The sequence below is a fragment of the Anolis sagrei genome, chromosome 6 (assembly GCF_037176765.1).
Source record: "Anolis sagrei isolate rAnoSag1 chromosome 6, rAnoSag1.mat, whole genome shotgun sequence".
Taxonomy (NCBI): Eukaryota; Metazoa; Chordata; class Lepidosauria; order Squamata; family Dactyloidae; genus Anolis; species Anolis sagrei.
In genome coordinates, this window is record NC_090026.1 from 31,213,676 (window position 1) to 31,239,095 (window position 25,420).

General features: G+C 42.2%; 1 protein-coding gene across 1 annotated transcript in view; it reads right to left on the reverse strand.

The window, feature by feature from the left end:
- ITGA3 (integrin subunit alpha 3) overlaps window positions 1-25,420 on the reverse strand; it is an 87,264-nt gene that overhangs the window by 14,284 nt on the left and 47,560 nt on the right. Inside the window, exons 4-17 of the mRNA XM_060780824.2 lie at window positions 20,413-20,662; window positions 17,817-17,900; window positions 17,381-17,588; window positions 16,324-16,517; window positions 15,147-15,235; window positions 13,198-13,331; window positions 11,020-11,106; window positions 8,422-8,489; window positions 7,424-7,554; window positions 5,729-5,875; window positions 4,554-4,651; window positions 2,142-2,307; window positions 1,463-1,531; window positions 163-242 (exon numbers count right to left, since the gene is read on the reverse strand). Of these exons, the coding sequence (XP_060636807.2) occupies window positions 163-242; window positions 1,463-1,531; window positions 2,142-2,307; window positions 4,554-4,651; window positions 5,729-5,875; window positions 7,424-7,554; window positions 8,422-8,489; window positions 11,020-11,106; window positions 13,198-13,331; window positions 15,147-15,235; window positions 16,324-16,517; window positions 17,381-17,588; window positions 17,817-17,900; window positions 20,413-20,662 (1,805 nt within the window). The remainder of the gene's footprint in view (window positions 1-162; window positions 243-1,462; window positions 1,532-2,141; window positions 2,308-4,553; window positions 4,652-5,728; window positions 5,876-7,423; window positions 7,555-8,421; window positions 8,490-11,019; window positions 11,107-13,197; window positions 13,332-15,146; window positions 15,236-16,323; window positions 16,518-17,380; window positions 17,589-17,816; window positions 17,901-20,412; window positions 20,663-25,420) is intronic.

Sequence of the window (25,420 nt, forward strand, 5' to 3'; positions counted from 1 at the left end):
CAGAAATAAAAATAAAAATAATAATAATGATGATGCAACCATCGGGTTTGGCCTACCAAGCTATTTTCTTAGGTTGCTAAAACAACAAGCGAGCCACAAAGATGCTTGCCCTTCATCCTGCATCATTGGGATAATGTAAGAGACCATTGGAACAAGACTCACGTGGAAGGCTCCACTTGTATGATAACATCCTGGGTGTACAATGAAATCCAAATAACTTCAAATGTAATAATTAGCTCTGCCTAGAAGAGAGGAAAAACTTGGTTACCAAGAATACTTTGCTGACAATGATGCCCATTCCTAAGCCAGACTCAAATTGCATCATGCCTTTTGAAGCTTAATACTACTCAACCAACGTAATGGTTTGGCTCTTGGACTAGGACTCTGAAAGATCAGGATTTGATTACCCACTAAGCCATGAAATCCCACTTGTGATCGTGGGCAGGGCAAACATATGTCAGACACAACTTGAAGGCACTCAACAACAACAAGAGAGCAAAGGTTCAAGGAGAATATTAGACTGGTTTTTATTTTTAAAAAATGTGATAAGACAAATTCCTTCTCAATTGAAAGACAAAATGTTTCCCTTGCAAAAAATATTGACAAGAAATAAAGAATTAGTGTCATTTTCAGCTTGTCAGATTGAAATTATATATAAAGTACTAATTCAACATTCCACACGAAAAACATCAAGCAACTAATACTTCAAGTGGCTCGACAGCTGTATGTGTGAAAAACATCTTGTAGTCCTCATGGGCAACAAATTTAACATGAGCCAACAATGTCATGTGGCAGCTAAAAAGGTCAATGGGATTTTGGCCTGTGTAAATAGGAGTATAGTGTCTAGATCCAGGGAAGTCATGCTACCTTCTATTCTGCCTTACTTAAACCACACCTGGAATCACACTGTGTCCAGTTCTGGGCACCACAATTGAAGGGAGGTGTTGACAAGCTGGAATGTGTCCAGAGGAGGGTGACTAAAATGATCAAGGGTCTGGAGAACAAACCCTATGAGGAGCAGCTTAAAGAGCTGAGCATGTTTAGGCTAAAGAAGAGAAGGCTGAGAAGAGACATGATGGCCATGTATAAATATGTGAGGGGAAGTCATAGGGAGGAGGGAGTAAGCTTGTTTTCTGTTGCCCTGGAGACTAGGACATGGAACAACAGCTTCAAACTACAGGAAAGGAGATTCCACCTGAACATTAGGAAGAACTTCCTGTGAGAGCTGTTCAGCAGTGGAACTCTCTGCCTCAGAGTGTGGTGGAAGCTCCTTCTTTGGAGGCTTTTAAGCAGAGTCTGGATGACCATCTGTCGGCGGTGCTTTGAATGCAATTTTCCTGCTTCTTGGCAAGGGGTTGGACTGGATGGCCCATGAGGTCTCCTCCGACTCTATGATTCTATGGATAAGGGCAAGATTTGGAGAACAGCCTTTCAAGTGCATTCCGACCCAGAAAAAACTCACCTGCTGGTTCTTTTTGAAGGGGTTGCCTAGTTGACACAACACTCCCCCATTAAACGTGCAGGCTCCAGTCTGATGAAAGAAAAAGACAAAGTCAGTCTGGTGAGATGGGCTTTATTTCTCTAAAGTACAGCAAAATCATCCTGTGTATCATACTGCAAACTGTGCAACACTCAGAAAGTGGAATTTAAAGTTACATTCCGATTATAGTGGCCAGATTTCTCTCCAGTTTGGATGACCATGTTGGGAGTCGCAATTCAAGTTCAAATTTTTCCAGCTCTAATGGTGATGCTGAATCCATGTAATTCACAGAAGCTAGTGCCTTATATATCCACTTTATATTCACTGTGCCCAGAACTGCTTGCTCTTCAGGGTTTCAACCAGTCTGTTCTAGCACCTGCCAGTTGTTACTTTCTATCAGAAGACACCAAAGTTCAAACCCTCCACAAGCAAAGCTGAGTTACACCCTCTATCTCTGTAACTCACACTAAGATTTAAACACTTCCAAGGGAAAGACTCTCTTTGGTGGTCATCAATTGTGACAGCCAACTCTGCCATCAAAACAATAAGAATGGCATTATTGGCATGTAGTTGTTTATTTCTCTGTGGCTTTTGACAAGTCATCGATCACTGAGTTGGAAAGAGGTAATAGAGATATTATACAAGAGGAGCCATCTCTCACCGGTCGAACAGAAGAAGGCAGCAAAGAGGGCGGGAAAGTGATGTTGAGGAGGGCTTGGTGAGCATCCTCTCCATTGGTAGGTGTCGTTGGCTGATTGGTGACAGTGATATTCAAGTTCAGTTTCTTGACATCTCGGCTATATTGTAATACCTGCATACCATTCCGCCTGTTGCAGGAAAAATTGCACAATTGAAGAAAAATTGCACGTATTGTTCAGAATGCAGCAGCCAGGTTACTCACAAGAACGCCCATGAAATGCCATATAACACTAGTGCTGCAACATTTACATTGGCTTCCAACTGAGTACCGTGGCCTCTATAAGATGTTAGTTCTGACCTTTAAAATTCTTTACGGCCAGGGTCCATCGTACCTTAGGGACCGTCTCTCATTCTCCCATCATCGGAGGTCGCAACGACCATCCCAACGTGACTTACTTTATATACCGGGTCCTAGAGAAGTGCACCTGGAAAGGACCAGACGCAGAGCTTTTTCTATTTCTGCCCCTGCCTTGTGGAATTCCTTGCTGCCCTATATGAGAGCCATTCCTGAGTTAGGGCCTTTTACCCTAGCACTTAAGACCTGGCTTTTTACTAGAGCTTTTGATCTTTGTTAATTTTATCAATATCTGTATGTATGTATTTTTATCCTTTACAATTTTAGCTTGTAAATCGCCTAGAGCATCTTGGATGGAGGGCGATTAATAAGTAATTAAATGATGATGATGATGATGATGATGATGATGATGATGACGATGATGATGATTTACTGTCATGTTTAAGGTCAGATAAGCAAACAACGTTTCTCAATTTTATCACATATCCTCAATTCCTGATTATTGTCACATAGTTTTAGGCCAAGCCCTGACATTTTCACTAGTTATGGCCCACAACCTAGGACCCTATCACAACTCTTTGTTTTTAACTTTTTTATTTTATTTCATGCCCTATTGTATGCCCTATTGTATTGTATTACCCTATTGTATTATTTCTTATTGTATTTTATTTCAGTTATTACCTGCTGTATGTATTTTATTTTGTTTTATTGTAATTGTTGGGCTTGGCCTCATGTTAGCTGCCTTGAGTCCCTGTGGGGAGATGTTGGTGGGGTATAAATAAAGTTTATTATTTGAAACACAACAAGATGCATCCACAGCAGACACTCTGCTGGCTGTTGTATTGGATCACATGTCAGAAACTTGTGTCTAGAACTGTGTGATGTATTGGCGAATAATGCATGCAGATCCCAGTAAGGTGGCCTTCTGCAGCTGGCAGATTGTGTTGAAGTGCAGGCCAAGGTCTTTAGGCACTGCACCCAGTGTGCCGATCACCACTGGGACCACCTTTACTGGTTTGTGCCAGAGTCTTTGCAGTTCGATCTTTAAATCCTCATATCATGTCAGCTTTTACAGTTGTTTCTGTTAATCCTGCTGTCACCTGGGATTGCAACATTGACAATCCATACTTTGTTTTTTAACACGATCGTGAGGTCAGGCTTTGATGGCATTGGTTCAAATGGCTTGTTCTTGGGCTGCCAGAATCAGGCCCTCCATCTCCTTTTTCAAAGTTCCATTTGTGAGCCATAGCCATGTTTTTTCTTTATCAATTTGGCTCTCATTTTTCCCCAGGAACTGTCCATGGAGTGCCTTCTTTCACCAGTTTTCTCTTCTGCTCTGGATTGTGTTTTTACGGTATTCCCTCTTTGTCTTTTGCACTTTAAGCAGTTTACTGCTATTGACTTCCCTCAGTGTTGCTTCTTGACTGCCTTTCACATAATCTGCCAGTTTCTCTTCTTCTACAGTTTATATTATTATTATTATTATTATTATTATTATTATTATTATTACATTATAATAGGTAAAAGTAATGGTTTCTCCCTGACATTAGGTCTAGTTGAGTCCGACTCTGGAAGGTGGTGCTCATCTCCATTTCTAAGCTGAAGAGCTGGCATTGTCCATAGACACCTCCATGGCCATGTGGCCAGCGTGACTGCATAGAGCACCATTACCTTCCCACTGGAGCGGTACCTATTGATCTACTCACATTTGCATGCTAGGTTGACAGAAGCTGGGCTTAACAGCGTGAGCTCACTCCACTCCCTGGATTTGAACTGACAACCTTTCAGTCAACAAGTTCAGCACCTCAGCGGTTTAATGTGCTGCACCATTGTGATAGTGCCATATGTTCCACTTTTACTGCAGTAGCCATTTTCTAAGGAATTCTGCAGTTTGTAGTTTAGTGAGGCCAAAAGCTATCTGGGGGAAAATTCTAAGTGGTCCTCCCTAAATTAAAATCTCAGAGTTCCAAAGGATGTTGTGACAGCAATTAAAGTGGCATAATCACACTATAACAGAGTAGGGATTGAGAGGAATTGTGTCCTACTTTTCTTTTTCACCAGCAGGTGGCAGTGTCTTACCTGGGCAGCATCTGGTTCTGGTCATTCAAATAAACAGCCTGGACCTGCAGGTTACTGTTGCATTTGTTGTCAGTTCCACATTCTTTCTGGAACTGGATCTGAAAACAGATTTATCAAATCAGGAGAACAGAAACAGTGAATCAGGTGTCAGACAGGGACTTGGGACAACTAGCTTCAAATTCCTTCTCATGCATGAAGCTCAAGGCGTGTCCATCACTCCAAAAATTGATTTTTTTTCATTTGGGAGTTGTAGGTGATGGGATTTATAGTTCACCTACAAAGAGCATTCTGAACTCCACCAAAGATGGAATTGAACCAAATGTGGCACACAGGACTGCCATGCCCAACAGAAAATACTGGAAGGGTTTGGTAGGCATTGACCGTGAGTTTGGGAGTTGTAGTTCACCTACATCTAGAGAGCACTGTGGACTTCAACAATGATGGATCTGGACCAAACCTGGCACGAATATTCCATATGCCCAAATATGTGCACAAATGGAGTTTGGAGGAAATAGACCTTGACATTTGGGAGTTGTAGTTACTGGGATTTATAGTTCACCTACAATCAAAGAGCATTCTGAACACCCCCACAAACAATGGAATTGGGGCAAACTTCCCAGACAGAATCCCCATGACCAACAGAAAATACTTAAGGCCATCCAGTCCAACTCCCTTCACCAGGGCAAGAAAACGTAATCAAAACCCTCCTGACAAAGAGCCATCCAACCATAGATATAGATAGATAGATATGATTCACACACACAGAGATATAATATCATAGATTTAAAAGGAACCCCTAAAGAAGGACAATTTGCATGTTGCATGCTACAGAGTAGGCAAACCAAATAATCTCTACATCAACACTGACAAAGAAACAGCAAGAAATACCGTTTACCCACAAGCATAAAGAAATTACATGTATTAGAAATCAACACTTTCTCTTTACTTTATTTTTCAGATCACCAGATTGGGCCACAGCAACGTGTGGCAGGGGAAGGCTAGCACAGTAAATAAATAAATAAATAAATAAATAAATACAAATTCCAGAATGCCACTTGATGGAGCCATGGCAGTTAAATTCATTCCCAAATGCTAAACTGTGAGGTGTGACAGAGACAAATGAGACGCAATAGTAAATACGAAAGAGATTCGTTTCATTTTTGCACAGCACAAACCTCAGTGTGATTTTCACGGGGCTGATCCTCATTCAAGACAGGAAATGCATCAAGAGACTCTGGGCCCAACCTGAATTTCCTCGATTTCTCAGCAAGAGAATAGTTCATGGAGAATGCAATTGGGTGTAGCTTGTCTCGCACGTCATCCTGCAGAATAGGTGAGAGTATATGACAGGAAGTGGTAAGAATAAACCAGCACTATAGTGTCAGAATGTAACTTTATTGAACAACAGCTCCCATAATCCCACCAGCCATGCAAATTCTGGGACTTGTCGTCACTCAAAAAATCAAGGTACAAAGTTCTGGAAAACATTGCCTAGAGTGGATAAAATGAGGATGTGCTGGGAGAAGATGCACATAGGCCAGACTAGGTGATCTTTGGGTTCCCTTTCACTTATCTAATTTTGTCATCTGTTGATGATCGTGCCATTACTGCTCAAGCAGGGAGCTTTGAGATAGTTGAACAGAAGCTCTCTGAAGCTCTAGATCAGTGGTTCTCAACCTGGGGTCCCCAGATGTTTTTGGCCTACAACTCCCAGAAATCCCAGCCAGTTTACCAGCTGTTAGGATTTCTGGGAATTGAAGGCCAAAAACATCTGGGGACCCCAGGTTGAGAACCACTGCTCTAGATGCTCTTACTGCCTATTACAGGGAAAACCAGCTGATCCCTAATCCATCTAAAACACAGACATGTGCTTTTCACCTTAAGAACAGACAAGCATCCCGAGCTCTGAGGATTACTTGGGAAGGAATACCACTGGAGCATTGCAGCACACCCAAATACCTGGGAGTCACTCTGGACCGTGCTCTGACATATAAGAAGCACTGCTTGAATATCGTGCAAAAAAGTGGGTGCTAGAAATAATATCATACAAAAGCTAACCAGCACAACCTAGGGCTCACAACCAAACACAGCGAAGACATCTGTCATGTCGCTTTGGTACTCTGCTGCTGAATATGCATGCCCACTCTGGAATACATCTCAACACGTTAAAACAGTGGATGTGGCTCTTAATGAGACATGCCGCATTATCACGGGGTGTCTGCGCCCTACACCACTGGAGAAATTATACTGTTTAGCCGGTACTGCACCACCTGACATCCACCAGGGAGTAGCAGCCAATAGTGAAAGGACCAAGGCAATGACATCTCCAGCTCATCACCTATTTGGGTATCAGCCAGCACCTCAATGACTTAAATCAAGGAATCGTTTTCTAAGATCTACAGAGACACTCACTGGAACACCTCAGCAAGCAAGAGTCCAAAAGTGGCAGGCTCAAACCCAGAACCTCAATCAATGGCTGATACCAAATGAGAGACTCCCTCCTGGGCACACAGAAGACTGGGCAACTTGGAAGGCACTGAACAGACTGCACTCTAGCACCACGAGATGCAGAGCCAACCTTAAGAAATGGGGCTACAAAGTGGAATCCATGACATGCGAGTGTGGAGAAGAGCAAACTACAGACCATCTGCTGTGATGCAACCCAAGCCCTGTGACATGCACAATGGAGGACCTTCTTATAGTAACACTAGAGGCACTCCAAGTGGCCAGCTACTGGTCAAAGGACATTTAATCAACTACCAAGCTTGCAAACTTTGTGTTTTGTTTGTTTGTTTGTTAAAAAATGCAATACAATTGTTTGGCTTGCTCCTGACACGATAAATAATAAATCTGCACAGCCTACTTCTTACCCGTAGGAGGACCTTCAGGGTTTGGCATTTCTCATTTGGCATGGAAAACTGTCCTTTGTAGACTGGAGACTGTGTCTTAGCAAAGTAAACCCGCCGACGATCCTGGTCAGCTTTTATGACATAATTCAATTCTAAAGTGAGACAAAGAGAAAGAAATTGGAGAATACAGGTAAAGGCTTGACTAAGGTTTTTTTTGTGTGTGTGTCAGGAGCGACTTGAGAAACTCCGAGTCGCTTCTGGTGTGAGAGAATTGGCCAACTGCAGGGATATTGCCCTGGGGATTCCTGGATGTTTGGAGGCTATTGGAGGCTTTTCTCATGTCCCACATAAGAAGCTAGAGCTGACAGCAGGGAGCTCACCCCAGTCACCGGATTCAAACTGCCGACCTTTCAGTCAGCAGTTCTGCTAGTACAAGGGTTTAACTCATTGCGCCACCAGAGGTTGACTAAGGTCGAACAGGTAAAATGTGAAGGGATACTCTTTTGGACGATAACTCCCAGAATCCCTCGCCAACTAAGCTGCTGGGTTCTGAACATAAAACCTCTGCTAAGGCTCAATTCCAATTTAGTTCTACGGTGATGATGAAAAATAGGCAAGTCTTTGAAATATTTCAAAGGCTTAAACCACAGAGTTTGGCAATATATATTCCATATATATATATTGCCAAACTCTGCGGCCTTCCATATATTGCTGGACTTCAGTTCTTAGCAAGTTAGCCAATAGTCAATGGAACTCCCTTCCTGGCAATATTAGATCCTTCAGAAGGATGGTGAAGACCTGGCTGTGGGACCAAGCCTTTAGGCTCAATCTGAATCCATGACAATAACAGACATAAACAGGGTGATACTGACTCTGAGGATATTCAGAGTGCAGAAAATACCCACTCCCCTGGTGCACACACATATATAAGATTATAGAGTCAATTGGCTACTGCGAGTGGCCAACCTCCTGAACCTCTCTTTTTAAAAAACGGATGAACTGTTCCCAGTTCTACTCACTGATGGTCTCCTTGTATTTGGGGTCTCCGGCACTCTGGGAATAGGAGAAGCAGAACTGCACCTTGATACTGGTGGTGAGGAGATGGGGAAGGGAAAGGAAAGAGAGAGGAACAGAAATGTGAGGTGTACAACCACATGGAATGGAACCCACAGACGGAGTAGATGTCTCCAAGCACAAACAAGACAGAACAGTATCTAGGCACCAACTTTCTGAACAAAGACACAGGGGAGTAAACCTACTTCAAAGACACATCAACCTCAAAGAGCTAGTCGACAAATGCTAAGCATGTAGAGACAGCTTGGGGTCGCTTTGCACATTGAAAAGGTAATCTGTTGTGTTCCTCATTCACAAGAATTTTAGAAAATGCCATAGGGGTGAGTAACTGAGGTTGGATCTACACTGCTCTATATCCCAGGATCTGATCCCAGATTATCTGCTTATCCCAGATTATCTGGCAGTGTGGAGTCACCCCCGGTGGCGCAGTGGGTTAAACCCCTGTGCCGGCAGGACTGCAACAGGTCGCAGGTTTGAATCCAGGGAGAGGCAGATGAGCTCCCTCTATCAGCTCCAGCTCCTCATGCAGGGACATGAGAGAAGCCTCCCACAAGGATGATAAAAAACATCCAATCATCCGGGCGTCCCCTGGGCAACGTCCTTGCAGATGGCCAATTCTCTCACACCAGAAGCGACTTGCAGTTTCTCAAGTCACTCCTGACACGACAAAAAATAATAATAATCCAGTTCAAAGCAGTTAATCTGGGATCAGATCCTGGCATATAGGGCAGGCTATCAGTGGTTCTCAACCTTCCTAATGCCACAACCCCTTAATACAGTTCCTCATGTTGTGGTGACTCCCAACCATAACATTATTTTTATTGCTGCTTCAAAACTGTGATTTTGCTACTGTTAAATTGTAATGTAAATATCTGATATGCAGGATGTATTTTCATTCACCAGACCAAATTTGGCAAAAATACCCGATACGCCCAAATTTGAATACTGGTGGGGGGATGTCGATTTTGTCATTTGGCAGCTGTACTTGCTGGGATTAATAGTTCATATACAATCAAAGAGCATTCTGAACTCCACCAATGATGGAATTGAACCAAACTTAGCACACAGAACTCCAATGACCAACCAAAAATACTGGAAGGGTTTGGTGGACATTCACCTTGGATTTTGGAGTTGTAGTTCACCTACATCCAGAGAGCACTGTGGATTCAAACAATGATGGATCTGGACCAAACTTGGCACACATACTCAATATGCCCAAATGTGAACACTGGTGGAGTTTGAGGAAAATAGACCTTGACATTTGGGAGTTGTAGTTGCTGGGATTTATAGTTCACCTACAATCAATAAGCATTCTGAACTCTGCCAACGACAGAATTGGGCCAAATTCCCACACAGAACCCCCCATGACCAACAAAATATTGTGTTTCCTAATGGTCTTTGGTGACTCCTCTGACATCCCCTTGTGACCCCCCCCCCCCAGGGGTCTTGAGCTTCAGGTGAGAAACACTGGGTTAGTGGCGCAGCTGGCTGGGAGTCAGCTGCATTAAGATCACTATTGACCAAAACGTCATGAGTTTGAAGCCAGCCCGGGTTGGAGTGAGTGTCTGACCAATTTGTGTAGCTTGCTGTCGACCTTTGCAGCCTGAAAGACAGTTGCATCTGTCAAGTAAGAAATGTAGGTACTGCCTACACAGGGAGTCTAATTTAACGAGGCCATAAAAATCTCAAGCAAGCCTGCAAAGGATGAGGAAGTACTTCATCCATGTCACAAATAAACAGTGAAGCAACAGCTCCCTTGGCGGCCAGAATATCCTCATGAAAAGTTAAATTGCCTCTGTCTATGAATTTTGTGTGTCTATGGCATTGAATGTTTGCCATGTATATGTACATTGTAATCCGCCCCGAGTCCCCTGCATGGTGAGAAGGGTGGAATATAAATACTGTAAATAAATAATAATAATTGATGGGAAAATCTGTCCTGGGTTTTAGTATTAAATTTAAAGGAACTATCCAGAGTGCTGAACCCCATTGCCTTGGATATTTCCTTAAAAGCTCATCCTACTAATATGGAAGCCACTATGTAACACCGAAAATAAACTAACACAGGTTTGCTTCCTTGCTCTGGGCAGGATGTCCTGTACCAGAAGCTTTTCCCAGAACCATCTGTGCTTTACTTTTAAACTCCATCAAGGAAGGTGCCTTTCCTTTCCCTTCTCGCTGCAGCTGGCTCATACTCATGCACTGCCTTTCTCTTTCCATTGCCAAATGTGGTTTTGTTTTCATTTACATTTAATCTTAATCTCTCCCTGTCTTGTGTAAACACTATTACTCCTCCTGCACCCGGTGAGGAGGGTAAACAATAGTTCTTCCCATTTCTTTCCGACTTCCTCTTACATACATTGAAAGTTGGCAAAGCATTTCCCTTTCACCTTCCTTTCTGTAGGCTAAATATAGTCAAATGTGTCCATCCCATCTGTGCTGACACATGCCTTCCAGCATCTCCTGGCATCCATAGGGATGTGGAAAGGAGAAGGAGAGAATTAATAATCCAGATACAAGAAGATGTTGAAGAAACCCATTACCAGGAGTCTTCTGTGCATTTGGCTGGGTCCAGAGGGTTTGGAGTAACTGTAAAAGTCTTGCTCACAATGTTGATCACTGGACGGGCTCTGAGGAAAAGTAGAAAAGGTAAGTAACTCAAATGCAGTAGTTCATACACTAATTATCTCCTGATTATATTACCGTAGTGCACTCTATATGGGACTCTGAAACTAAGGTAAAGGTAAACGTTTTCCCCTGACATTAAGTCGTCGTGTCCAACTCTGGGGGTTGGTGCTCATCTCCATTCCTAAGCAAAAGAGCTGGCATTGTCTGTAGTCACCTGCAAGGTCATGTGGCCAGCATGGCTGCATGGAGCACCATTACCTTCCCACTGGAGTGCTATCTATTGCTTTACTCACATTTGCATGTTTTCGAACTGCTAGGTTGGCAGAAGCTGGGGCTAACAGCGGGAGCTCACCCCGTTCCCCGGATTCAAACATGCAACCTTTCAGTCAGCAAGTTCAGCAGCTCAGTGCTTTAACCCACTGCACCACCGGAAACTAGTCAGTGCAAAATGTAGCAGCAAGATTGCTGACTTAGATACCATGAAAACAACAGATAACATCAGTCTTGAAGAAGCTATGTTTGCTCTCAGTTGGTTTCTGATGTGAATTCCTAGTGACACTGAAAGTATTATCACTCTCTCTCTACACACACACATCTGGTAAAGGGTAAAGGGTAGGCAATAAATATTTATTTTCACTTCATTTCTACCATAGACCAGAGGGTTGTAGCATTTAGATTTTAAAAAACCAAGCAAACCTATTTGAGTTTAGTTATTTTGAGGAGAAAGGGAAGAAACTAGTTTCTTTTTAAGAACTGCAACTCCCTGCTTCTGGAGGGGTACCCGTAGTAACTTATGACTTCCACTTTAGTGGACATTTGCACAGAGATATGGCATCAGGGCAGTGATACAGTGATGTCAGCAAGTAGTGGGACAGAGAAGCCCCCTTTAAGTTTGACTCTGAACATTATGTATACAATGGACTAGCATGTTTTCTACTTCTCAGAGGTTACAAGATGAACCATCAAGAAAAATGATTGCATCTAAACGTTAGGAGAGACTTCTCTACAGTATGAACTGTTCAACAGTGGAACAGACTGTCTTGGAGTGGTTCAAGGGAGCTTTTCAAGGTACTGAATTATTTCCTCAAAATAGGCCTAGTACTCTGGAAAGCTCTTTTATGTATTTATTTACCTTATCTATATCCCACCTTTCTCTACCCCAAGGGGGACTCAAGGCAGCTTACAAGTGGCACTCACATAGTGCCTCACAACAAACAATATTGACTTAAAATAAATTGGATTAAAATTGATATATTAAACATAATAAAATACATTCCAATGTTAAAAACACACCATCCATGGAGCAGAGTCTAAGGCCATTCCGTAGTCAATTGCAGATTATTCCACATTAAAATTATTCCACTGCATTGGTTTTCAAAAGCTTGCTCTCAGAGCCAAGTCTTTACTCTCTTTCTGAAGACTAGGAGGGAGAGGGCTGATCTTATATCACCCAGAAGGGAGTTCCACAGCCGAGGGGCCACCACTGAGAAGGCCCTGTCTCTCATCCCATCAGCCACTCTTGCAAAGAAGGTGGGACTGAGAACTGGACTTCCTCAAATGATCTTAATCTCTGAGATTGTTCATTGGGGAAGGTACGTTCGGACAGACAGGACCAGAACCCTTATGAGTTCCTTTTTCAATGAAGTTAGTAACTATTAGAATTCCTAGTGGTGGAAACTGTCAGTGAGGCAGTGAATTCACTCCAGTGTTTATTCTGAACTTTAAGAGAGAAGATAAAGGCCCTTTCCATACTGTCTCTATATCCCAGAATCTAAACCCAGATTATGCGTTTATCCTAGATTATCTGGCAGTGTAGACTCATATAATCCAGTTCAAAGCAGCTAATCTGGGATCAGATGCTGGGATATAGGGCAGTGTAGAAGGGGCCTTAGTCTTCTCCCTTAAAGTTCAAAATAAACACCGGAGTGATATAGAGCCACATGTTTCCACCATTAGGAATTCTAATAGTTACTAACTTCATTGGAAAAGGAACATTATGAGTTCTGGTCCTAAATTAGTTAGGAGGTAAGAAGACAACCCTATGAGACTGCACATGACACTTTTTTCATGCCAACATCAACATCTCATCTCACCTGAGCAACAGGAGATTTTCTGACAGGGTTCCCACCAACAGATCAGGGTAGGAGTTCCCATCAACATCCATTCCACCACTGAAGGAGTAGCCAAAAGTTGGGATGCTAGGAACAAAATCTTTCCCACTAATGATCTGCAGAGAAAGACCAAATGAGAGTAGAATAAGAATAAACGCAAAAGGGAGAGAGAAGTTTGTTTGGTGAATGGTGGACTTGCAATCTGAGATAGGAATATCCAGGGAAGAGGGTGGTAGAGCATGCAGGTGGAACGGTAAGGAGGACTGCCACTGGTGTCATTGGGCTGCACTAGGGAAAATTAACTAGGAGAAAACAAGATGCTTTGGACTACAATTTCCATTAGTCCTAGCAAGAATGGTTATTGGTCTAAGTAACACAATATGTACTCAGAAGCATTGTGAAGGCTTCAGGTTGCTGTCTAGACCATGGAAGCAGAAACTAGGGAGCATCCAGTGAAATCAGCAGAGGAAACGGGAGACACATCTTAATATGTCCTTTTCAGCCTTACTTGGAAATACCAATGATTGAACCTGAAACTTTCTGCTTGTTGTCTACAGGGGAACATCACCTAGTTTGATTTCATATATGAATGTTGAACCTAAAAGAATTGCAATTTTCAGGTGAGGCCTAGCTCTTCTGACACCCAGCTCACAAAGTCTAAGGCAGGCAAGGGCAAACTTCAGCCCTCCAAGTGTTTTGGATTTCAACTTCCACAATTCCTAACAGGCTGCTGGCTGTTAGGAATTGTGGGAGTTGGAGTCCAAAACATCTAGAGGGCTGAAGTTTGCCCATGTCTGGTCTAAGGTCAACCCAACCATGAATTATAACATTATGTAAGAAAATTGGGAAAAAATGTTCCTGGTTTGAAAGTGTTATTTTGTATTTAATTGTGTGGTGCTTACTTCGGAAGTGTTGTTATACTCCAGAAACTTTGTTTTTGTGGCTGCCACTAACTATCTCAAATTGGTTGAGACTCTATGGGATATTCATTGAAAAGCTATAGCAAAATGTGCTGTAGGATGTCCCACAAAACAAAGTTTTTTGCAGTTTAATAAACTTTTTCCATGTTTTTATGATAGAACCAATTAGGAAATGACATTGATAACACAGGAACACAAATTGTATTACATAGTGTAATAGGGTGCCTGTCACAGGCATCAGATTTTGGGACAAAACAACAACATCTGTTGTGACATAACTGCAAAAACTATTCCTGAGTAAGATGCTGGCTCCTATCCTTTGTTGGGTTGCAGCTTGCCCATCTAACTACTGGTGAACCCATCACTAGTCCTGGAATAAAATTCAACTGCTGGTCCATATGGCTCTTGTGGTAGAGATCTTGCCCTTTGCCTTTGAAAGAAAATGCCTTTGGTCTGTCTTTCTGAATTTATGGTGATTGAAGGCACTGTTATGACTGTGAAGAAAGACGTGGGAACCCCTGCCCAGTGGTTCGCAACCTGTGGGTCCCCAGATGTTTTGGTCTTCAACTCCCAGAAATCTTAACAGCTGATAAACTGGCTAGGATTTCTGGGAGTTGTAGGCCAAAACACCTGGGGACCCACAGGTTGAGAACAACTGCCCTAACCTATTGACAAGCGTAGACCTCAAGCTTTCTCATTCAGGACCTCCGGATTATCTCTTAGTTACATCTCTTTGCTAGTTCCACTTTGAATTATGGATAGGATGTCTGGATGTCCCTTGATGACTTCTGTACTGTTTCATGTACACGTTCACCCATTTCTGGCTCTGGCCACAACCACTGCTGGAATGTGGACCCTATCTGTGGCAATTGGGTGTTTCAAAGTTTTGGCTATTCCTTAGCTGAAGAAAAGCTCCCATATCTGATACTATGCTGGGTGACATCATATTTTCTTCAGTATTTGAGAAGGAAGTGTTACGATGCTAGAGAGGAGAAAGCAAGATATATTTACCTGCCGGGGATTATCAATAAGCCCTCCCACACTGCTGTGGTAGATATATACTTTCCCTGACCCTTCAAATGGAGCCCCAATGGCTATATCTGTGGGAGAAATGGGGGGAGAAGGAAAGGATTAGATGGAAGTATCTGAAACAATGTATTACACAGCCCAACACACACACACACACACACACATATACACACACACACACACACACACACACATATATATATATGTGTGTGTGTGTGTGTGTGTCTTGGTTTTTGGCCTGTTTCTATGCTTATTTGAGACACTGATTCAGAAAATTGCAATGGATAGACCACATTTGCTCAAGTTTCTTAGATATGATTATTATTATTTTCTATGGGCAAGTAGATAGCATGTATTCTGTATCTCAAAACCCAGAGTTGTTTGGGGAAAACCAGTGACTTTTTGGAATCAACAGGTCAAATATACCCAGAAATGAGACTAACATCTAAGGCATCAAAATGTGTGTTGCCAGCATTATTACCAAAGTATGTTTATAAATTATTTTCTCTAACATTCCAAATCACAAGTCATCATATTCAAATCCCAGAAATCTTAAAAACACTTAAAAACAGTGGTCCTCAACTTTTGCTCCTCCAGATGCTTTGGATATGGACATACAGAAGACTCAGCCACCATGACCAAAGGTCAAGGGTTCTACGAATTGAAATCTCAAACATCTGGGTTACTAAGGAAGGAAAGTACGACATCTGATTGGCTTTTTATTAGTACATATCAATTTTCTCTATGCTCACTTTTCATCTTGTTTGGGGGATAAGGTACACTTTGGGCAATAGGTAAGAAGTCACACTACAGTCTAGGTCAGGCATGGGCAAACTTTGCCCCTCCAAGTGTTTTGGACTTCATCTCTCTCAATTCCTCACAGCTTCAGGCCCTTTCCTTTCCCCCCTCAGCCTCTTAAGCAGCTGAGAGGGGAAAGGAAAGAACCTGAGGCCAAAACACCTGGAGGGCCATAATTTGTCCATGCATGGTCTAGGTGGTCTTCAGGAGCCATGATTCTCAAACTTTACTAGGCCACACCAGTAACTAACTAGTCCACCTCAGATCATGACAGCATTCTTCTGAGAATTTCCAACTTCCATCAAGAGCACCACTGTTAACAGAAAAGCACAAGGCCAAGTTAAGAAAATAGCAGGCTAACCTTGGAAATCATCTTTGTCAACATCTCCAATGCTGGCCACAGCAAGACCAAATGAGGAATTGCTGGGCCCATTCAGGGTGAGATTTGCACTGCTGTGGAAAGTTCCACCAAGGTTCATGTACACATAGACAGCCCCACCCTTCTCTTCTTTCCGATCGAAGTAGTAAGGTGCTCCAATGATCAAATCCTTCCACCTACCGATAACAAAAAAGAGAAATGAGGCTAGCTCATATATCTTAGGCATAGGGTGGCCCAAGACATTTTGCTGTCTAAGGCAAAAAATAACAACAAACAAACCAACCAAGACAGTGCCTTTTCCATTCCATGAGGCTAATGGTTTGGAGTTCTTGGAGAGTACAGTTAATTGAATATTAGAAGGAACTTCATGAGTCCCCTTGGGGAGAGAGGATGGAATATAAATTATTATTATTCTAAACACAACAAGATTAGTACACAGCAAACAAGAGTACCATGCAGACTGTTGTATTGGATCACATGTTGGACACTCCCCAAATGTCTGGGACCTCCTCCTCCTCCTCCTCCTCATTATTGCAGTTTTACAATAGAAACAATCACCTAAAGAGGTTGTGGAGACTCTTTTCTGGGGGGGGGGGGGGTGCATGTGTGTGTATGTGCCTTCAAATCCTCTATTGACTTATGGTGAGCTCATGAATTTCATAGGGTTTTCTTAGGCAAAGAATACTGACAGGTGGCTTTACCAGTTCTTTCTCAAATACAGCAGACAGCATTTGGAATTCATTGATAGTCCCTCCTCCAAGTACTACTCAGAGCTAACCCTGTTTAACTTACAACATCAATGTCATCCGGTGCCTTTAGGGTGCTTAAGCCCTCTTTCTCTGGACATCTGGATAGCTTCAAAATAGACAATTGTTTGCTGGGAATGGTTTTGCCGATCTTACACTGAGCAGAGATTGGACTCGATAGCCCCTGGGATCACCTGTATGATTCTATGAGATTTCAAAGAATAGGGGTGGCCATGATTGGACAAACTAAGAAGTTTAGATGCTTCTCCAACTCCTTTGTTAAATCAACTCACCCATCATTGTTGAGGTCAGCCAGAGCAATGGAACTGCCGAAATAGGAACCCACTTGCTCTCCAAAGAGCACCAGCTTCTCCTCAAGGGTTGTGCTGTTGTCAGTTAGCATGAGAAAGACAGCTCCAGTATGATTATAGCGGGGGGCTCCTGCGATGAAAGTGTTGTTGTATTTGTGCAGTACAGCAGTGCTGGCCTCAGTTGTGTATCCTGGAAATAAGGGAAGCATCAATGGGGAAAGAATATGAGTCCTCTCTTGACTGCTGTTTGCCCCTGGCAAATATTCTTATTCTGTTTAAGCTATTATATCTGGGATTACTAAGCAATTGCTAAAACGAGATATTAAGCATAGTAAAATGTTTTTCCTATTGAAGAGCAGAGAAAAAACAGAGAACTCAATGTTGCTAGCATTAGACAGTGAGATTTGTTTACACATACCGATATAGCTGTGGCCTTTCTTCTCATCAGGATAGGAATAATCCTTTCGTTCCCAGCTCTCACCTTGCAGCACATAATCAGTCCCTGCATCAGACAGAGGCAATAAAACAGCACTTTAAGCAGTTACAGGCACAGATTCCTGATGATACGCTACTCTTGTTAGACACAACTTCCTGTATCCAGCATCTGAAGACAAGCCCACATCCGAAAGGCCATCAGATTAGAGTTTTCTGCTTGGAGAGTCTTCTACTTGAAGTTTAAAATAAAACCAACGGTCCTATTTGTAGTTGCCATATTTACATGTTAAATTACATCTAGATCAGGCATGGGCAAACGTCAGCCCTCTAGGTGTTTTAGACTTCAACTCCCACAATTCCTAACAGCCTACTGACTATTAGGAATTGAAGTCCAAAACACCTGGAGGGCTGAAGTTTGCCCATGCCTGATCTAGGCAGTCAACTGGAACTCATGTTTCAGGAACAATTTGCTAATTTGATACTTCTTCACATGATTTTTTTTCAAAATCTCCTGAATCCAACACTACCGTCTTGCTTATCCAACCTTCGCTCATCCAATGTTCTGTATTATCCAATGCAGTCTTCCTCCTGCCTGGATCCACAGCTGTTTAAATCATAGAATTATAGAATCAAAGAGCTGGAAGAGACCTCATGGGCCATCCAGTCCAACCCCCTGCCAAGAAGCAGGAATATTGCATTCAAATCACCCCTGACAGATGGCCATCCAGCCTCTGTTTAAAAGCTTCCAAAGAAGGAGCCTCCACCACAATCCGGGGCAGAGAGTTCCACTGCTGAACGGCTCTCACAGTTGGGAAGTTCTTCCTCATGTTCAGATGGAATCTCCTCTCTTGTAGTTTGAAGCCATTGTTCCACGTCCAAGTCTCCAAGGAAGCAGAAAACAAGCTTGCTCCCTCCTCCCTGTGGCTTCCTTTCACATATTTATACATGGCTTCTCTTCTTCAGGCTAAACATGCCCAGCTTCTTAAGCCGCTCCTTATAGGGCTTGTTCTCCAGACCCTTGATCATTTTAGTCGCCCTCCTCTGGACACATTCCAGCTTGTCAATATCTCTCTTGAATTGTGGTGCCCAGAATTGGACACAATATTCCAGGTGTGGTCTAACCAAGGCAGAATAGAGGGGTAGTATTACTTCCCTAGATCTAGACACTATGCTCCTATTAATGCAGGCCAAAATCCCATTGGCCTTTTTGCCGCCACATCACATTGTTGGGTCATGTTTAACTTGTTGTCCACGAGGACTCCAAGATCTTTTCACACATATTGCTCTCGAGCCAGGCATTGTCCCCCATTCTGTATCTTTGCATTTCATTTTTCCTGCCAAAGTGGAGTATCTTGCATTTGTCACTGTTAAACTTCATTTTGTTACATACATTGCAATGTTTTGGTGCTAAATTCGTAAAAACAGTAATAACTACATGTTACCATGTATTGAACTGCTTTTTCTGTCAACTTGTCATAAAACATGATGTCTTGGTGCAGAATTTGTAAAATCATAACGTAATTTGTCGTTTTATAGGCTTTTAAAAAATCCCTCTGTATTATCCAACATTTTCGCTTTTCCAACGTCCTGCTGGCCCATTTATGTTGAATAAGAGATACTCTATTGTATTTAAGTTTAAATGAATTTATATTTAAATGAATTTTTATTTGCATTTAAATTTATTTAAATTTAAATGCAAATATAAAAATAATATAAACAGTGTAGTGAGTTGAATGTTGGACTCTGGCTATGGAAACCCACTGTTTGACCTTGAGCAGCTCACACTCTCTGCCCCCATAAAACCTCAAAAAAGAGTCATATCAAGGCAGAAATCACATGATGGCACATAACAACAATTCATTATATCAACTGTTTAAGTCTTGAGAATGGACTGGAAGTCATGGTTTTGTAATTGTGATTTAATACCTTTCCATTTGATTGTAGGTAAAGGTAAAGGTTGTACCCTGACATTAAGTCCAGTCATGTCTGACTCTGGGGTGTGGTGCTCATCTCCATTTCCAAGCGGAAAAGCCAGCGTTGTCCATAGACACCTCTAAGGTCATGTGGCCAGCATGACCGCATGGAGCGCCGTTACCTTCCCACCGGAGCAGTACCTATTGATCTACTCACATTTGCATGTTTTCGAACTGCTAGGTTGGCCTGAAGCTAGGCCTGAAAGCGGAAGCTCACGCAGCTCCCTGAAATCGAACCTGCGACCTTTTGGTCAACAAGCTCAGCAGCTCAGTGCTTTAACCCACTGTGCCACCGGGGGGGGGGGGGGGGGCTTGATTGTACTGTCACCAAAATGCAATAGCATCTAATGTTTATACACACACACACACTTATAAGAATATATAAACTTGGGTATATATATACACACACACTTATAAGAAAGTATAAACTTGTGCATACACACACACACACACTTATAAGAATATATAAACTTGCGGAATTATCTGCAAATGAATGACTTTGTATTAATCCTCCCCAGCTGAATAAATTACACAATAAAACCAATTGAGGCTATACACAATGAAAGGCTAAAGTGCAGGAGATTTGGGAGCAACTGTGACACAAACCTTGCCAATTGTAAGCACCAGGAGCTCCAAAATAAACACTGTCGTGGGTAAAGCCACCACTGATGCCCATCTGGCACATTCCAGTTGACTCCAGGTCTGCGTTGGCATTGCACATCTCATTGTGGAACGCCTGCCACTCGTCTTCTTCCTGAAGGCCCAGGTCATTGCCACGGATGTAACATTTCCCCACCATGCGCCTCTGGTCTTCATTGCCAGCCCATAAAATCCTGGTATATCGATGAGCACAAGCCTGGAAGAAACAACCCAAAAAACTTTAGTTGATACTCAAACGGAGTGTGCATTCCTAGTATCTCTGGAAGAGATAACTTCTTTTATTGTAGCCCTTGTCCATAGTACATTGATACAGTGGAAATGTAATGAAAGAAAAAAATGTGTTGTCAAAGGCTTTCATAGCCAGAATGACTTGATTGCTGTGAATCTTTTGGGTTGTATGGCCATGTTCCAGTAGCATGCTCTCCTGACATTTCGCCTGCATCTGTGGCAAGCATCCTAAAAGGTTTGTTCAGAAATCTGTTGCAAATGAGGCCAATGGAGTGTATTCCACAGATAGACAAACACCCCACTTGCCTCATTGTCTGAACAAACCTCTAAGAATGCTTCCCACAGATGCAGGCGAAAAGTCAGTAGCTAATGCTACTGAAACATGGCCATACAATCCGAAAAAACTCACAGCAACCCAAAGAAAAAATTATTCATGGGCTCCGCCCTGACTCTGAAAATGGTTCTGAATCTAAGGCAGAGATGGAGAATGTACGGCCCCACAAATGCTACTTTTCTCACGCCTATGCCAAAAGAGCTGTGGTTTAAATATATCTGATCAATCATTCATTTTCCCAATCTTAGGAAGGCCTTATATGATACAAAATACACATACTCGCAGTATTTACTATTTGTGTCAGTGGTGAATGCAACGCCATAAAATCTCAAAAAAGAAAAGCATCACTATCAAATGCAGGTGCCTCACCAAACTACAAATGGACTGCACTGTAAGAAATCTACTCCCTCTTGATAAGTGTTGCAAGACGGTACAGCCACCTATTTTTTTTTGTCGTGTCAGAGCAACCAGTCCATTATATTACATTTCTAACAGAACAAAGCAAACAAACAGAAAAATACACAACTTGTGAGTTTGGTAGCTGGTTAAATGTCCTTTGACCAGTATCTGGCCACTTGGAGTGTTTCCGGTGTTGCTGCAAGAAGGTCCTCCATTGTGCATGTGGCTGGGCTCAGGTTGCATTGCAGCAGGTGGTCAGTGGTTTGCTCTTCTCCACACCCGCATGTCGAGGATTCTACTTTGTAGCCCCATTTCTGAAGGTTGGCTCTGCATCTCGTGGTGCCAGAGCGCAGTCTGTTCAATGCCTTCCAAGTTGCCCAGTCTTCTGTATGCCCAGGAGGGAGTCTCTCATTTGGTATCAGCCATTGGTTGAAGTGCTGGGTTTGAGCCTGCCACTTTTGGACTCTCGCTTGCTGAGGTGTTCACCTATGACCATCTAATAGTCTTCTAAACTGTGCTGCTAAAAGACTATTCACTTTCTTGTTCATCCTTCTCTATCACCATGTTGTTGTTCATTCATTCAGTCATCTCCGACTCTTCGTAACCTGATGGACCAGCCCATGCCAGAGCTCCCTGTCGGCCATCACCACCCCCAGCTCCTTCAAGGTCAGTCCAGTCACTTCAAGGATGCCATCCATCTTGCCCTTGTTCGGCCCCTCTTCCTTTTACCTTCCACTTTCCCCAGCATAATTTTCCCTCCTAAAAAAATGCCAGGTCAGTATCATCCAAGCTGCAGAGATATCAAGGCCCAAACCTGTGATCGAATTAATGTAGTCTGAATACCACTCTAACCGCCATGGGTCAATGTTATGGAATGCCAGGAATTTGGTGAGGCTTAAGACCTTGTAAAACTAGAAATTTCATGTTTCCATAGAATTTAATCATAGTTGATAAAGTGTTTTCAAACTGCATTAATTCTACAGTATAGATTCATTGAGCATGATACATTAATCATCAGCCACAACTTCATTGCGTATGCCATTCAAAATTATAAAAAAATAAGAACAAACACACACACATCTTCCTCCACATCTATCTTCCACCCAAGAGTCTTCTCCTCTCTGGATCTCTCCCAGTTGCTATTTTGGTTCTCTGCCATATCAGCACCTTCCAGTACTTCAAAAACATCTTTAGTGGAATTAGCTGAAATTCAAGAAATAGCTCTGGGCAATGGAAGCCAGACGTGTAGGCGCCTTGGAAAACAAAATGCAAGTGCCAGTGACACCGATGACTCTCATGCTTGATAGATGCCAACTGCAGTATTCCTTTTGAGCTGAGTACTACTTTCATAGGAAATTCTCTCTTCTGTTCTGTCTCCTTTCCTAATCTACCTGCCATCTCACATTTTGTTACCAACTAGAACTCACAGGTTCAGTTGTGTTCTTTTTGTAGTATATAAGTCTTAATTTAGTACAGCATCTTCAGGACACAACCCCAGAGTCTTTTCACTTAAGGTGGCCAGATTTAAAACTGTACCATTAAAGGAGATTTCAGCAAGACAAGTAATACCTAGAATCAAAAAATCTAAGAGGTGGATGGTTCCACATGAACCCTTAAGTCCAGTGGTTCTCAACCTGTGGGTCACCAGATGTTTTGGCCTTCAACTCCCAGAAATCCTACCAACTGGTAAACTGGCTGGGATTTCTGGGAGTTGTAGGCCAAAATAACTGGGTCCCACAGGTTGAGAACCACTGATCTAGTCTAACCTCTACCTTACAGAAATAAACAAGTAAAGCACACCTGAAAGCTAATTATCTCACTTCACTTTAAAGCTCTTCCAAGATGGAGAGTATAACAAAATCAGTATAAAGGATCTTGATTACTAATCCCCCAACTGGACACCAATATGATTCTGGCACGGAGCATTTAGATGTATGTTGAGGTAACGTGTATACTCTGGTAGAGTTGCTGCCACTTTAATAATTTGGGAATATTAAAAAATGGTTCCCTGAGGTAATCTTCTTCCTGCCCACCAGCTCTCCTTTAGCTCCCTGAGATGACTGTGAAGTAAAGATGTTAAAACAGCTAGAATTATTCCCACAGGAATGAATCAATACTGAGGCTTCTTTAAAAGTTGAAATAGATAACAGATTTATTGATAAGAACAAACAACTATCTTCTTCAATGAGGCACACAAGCTTAATGGGTTACTGAGGTACAATAATCTTAATAGTTACTTCAAACAGATTACTTGGCTTAGATATGAGTCAAACTCCTCATTCTACAATAAACCCAGTAGCGGTGAGTTCCCCAGACTAACCTAACCAGGTTCCTAGAGCAATTAGCTACACTCTAAGCAGAGTCCTCTGTAAGCTAATATACCCTAACCCAGAGAGCAAACCCACTTGTGTAAAAACCCGCACAAGCACCCAGGCGTCTACTTTGACCCTCCTGGCCAAATAACGCAGAATCGCCTGTCACAAATGCTCTCTGACAGAAAAATCTCAGCTCGCCAAAAATCTACCTCTCTTCTCTGTTCCCAAAACCTCTCTCCTCCTTTCTGTCAAGTTGACACTTTTCCCTCTCAGTCCTAACCAATCCAAAGAGAGTTCCAGCTCCTCCCCTCTTCTCCTCTTGCACTCCCAAGATGTCTGCTTCCTATGCTTACACTCCCAAAATTGAGGCCTAACTACAGATATCTCAGGCTCCTACTTCGGCCTACGAGATAAGAATCATTACAGAGAGCCTACCACATTTTGAGGCATTGTAATACATTGTTGAACAGCAACAGAAACAAAAGTTCTTCTGATTGTTTGGTTCCAGAGACCACTTCACTTCCTGTTGTCCCCTTTTGTGGAACTGGAATGTATAATGGGTGTTTCTACCTTGTGGACCATTGTCAAAGGCTTTCGACAATGAACAAAATCTGGCTACCAGTATTTTAAAAACTCTAAAATTACAACAGCAAAACAGCAGAGGGGAAACAATCAGGCACATCTAATCACCTCTCAACAAAAGACTGCCCCAGGCACTGCCAGGCCACCAAATGCTAATCAAGGCGGTCAGTTGAAACATTCACACCTAGTTCCAACAGAAAAGAGTTCTTTACCCCACCCTGGTCCTTCCACAGATATATAAACCCACTTTTCTAGTTCCAATAGACCTCACTACCTCTGAGGATGCTTGCCATAGATGCAGGTGAAACGTCAGGAGAAAATGCCTCTAGAACATGGCCATATAGCCCGAAAAAACCTACAACAACCCTTGTGGACCATTGTTTTGTTGTCCCTATCTATTGACTTATTTTAGTTACAACAATATGCTATCTCTGTAGACTGAAGCAGCTCTATTGATATGCAGTCTGTTCCTGGTGATTTATTTCTTCCAAATGCTCTAAGTACAGTTTTCAATTTACTTTGTAAAACTGGAGGTTAATCTTCATATGATTCTTCTTCAAATGAATCTGACTTTCTTTCAATTCTTTTCTATCATTCTTCTAAGCATTGTTTTCCTCTCCATTTCATTTCTAATCGCTCACGTAATATTTCCTCTAGTGGTTGTTTAGCACCTCCATTTTGGGTCAATATTTTGTCTTGATTTCTCGGATCTTGTGGAAGAGGTCTCCTGTTCTTTGTTTTTATTGTCATCAACAAAATGTTCAGGTAGAATGCATTTTTTTGTAGTTTGAAATGCCTTCTGAAATTCTTCTTTATACTAACCTTTAAAGGGATATGAACTATCTACAATTTTAAGCCTGGCAAACTTATTCTTAGTGCTTTGAGGGTACATGAAGCTTTCAATTACAGGACTTAATTCCAGAGTCTAGAAATTTTAATGCTGTTGCTAATGTGTTGATTTTACATCATTAAAGAAAAACAAGCTCATTAACATTAAAATGGAAAATTCTCCTGTCAATTCTTTTATCCATTCATTAAATTGTTAGATAAAAATCTTATCAAACCCTATTAAAAAGGGCTAGTAATGAACTAAAGT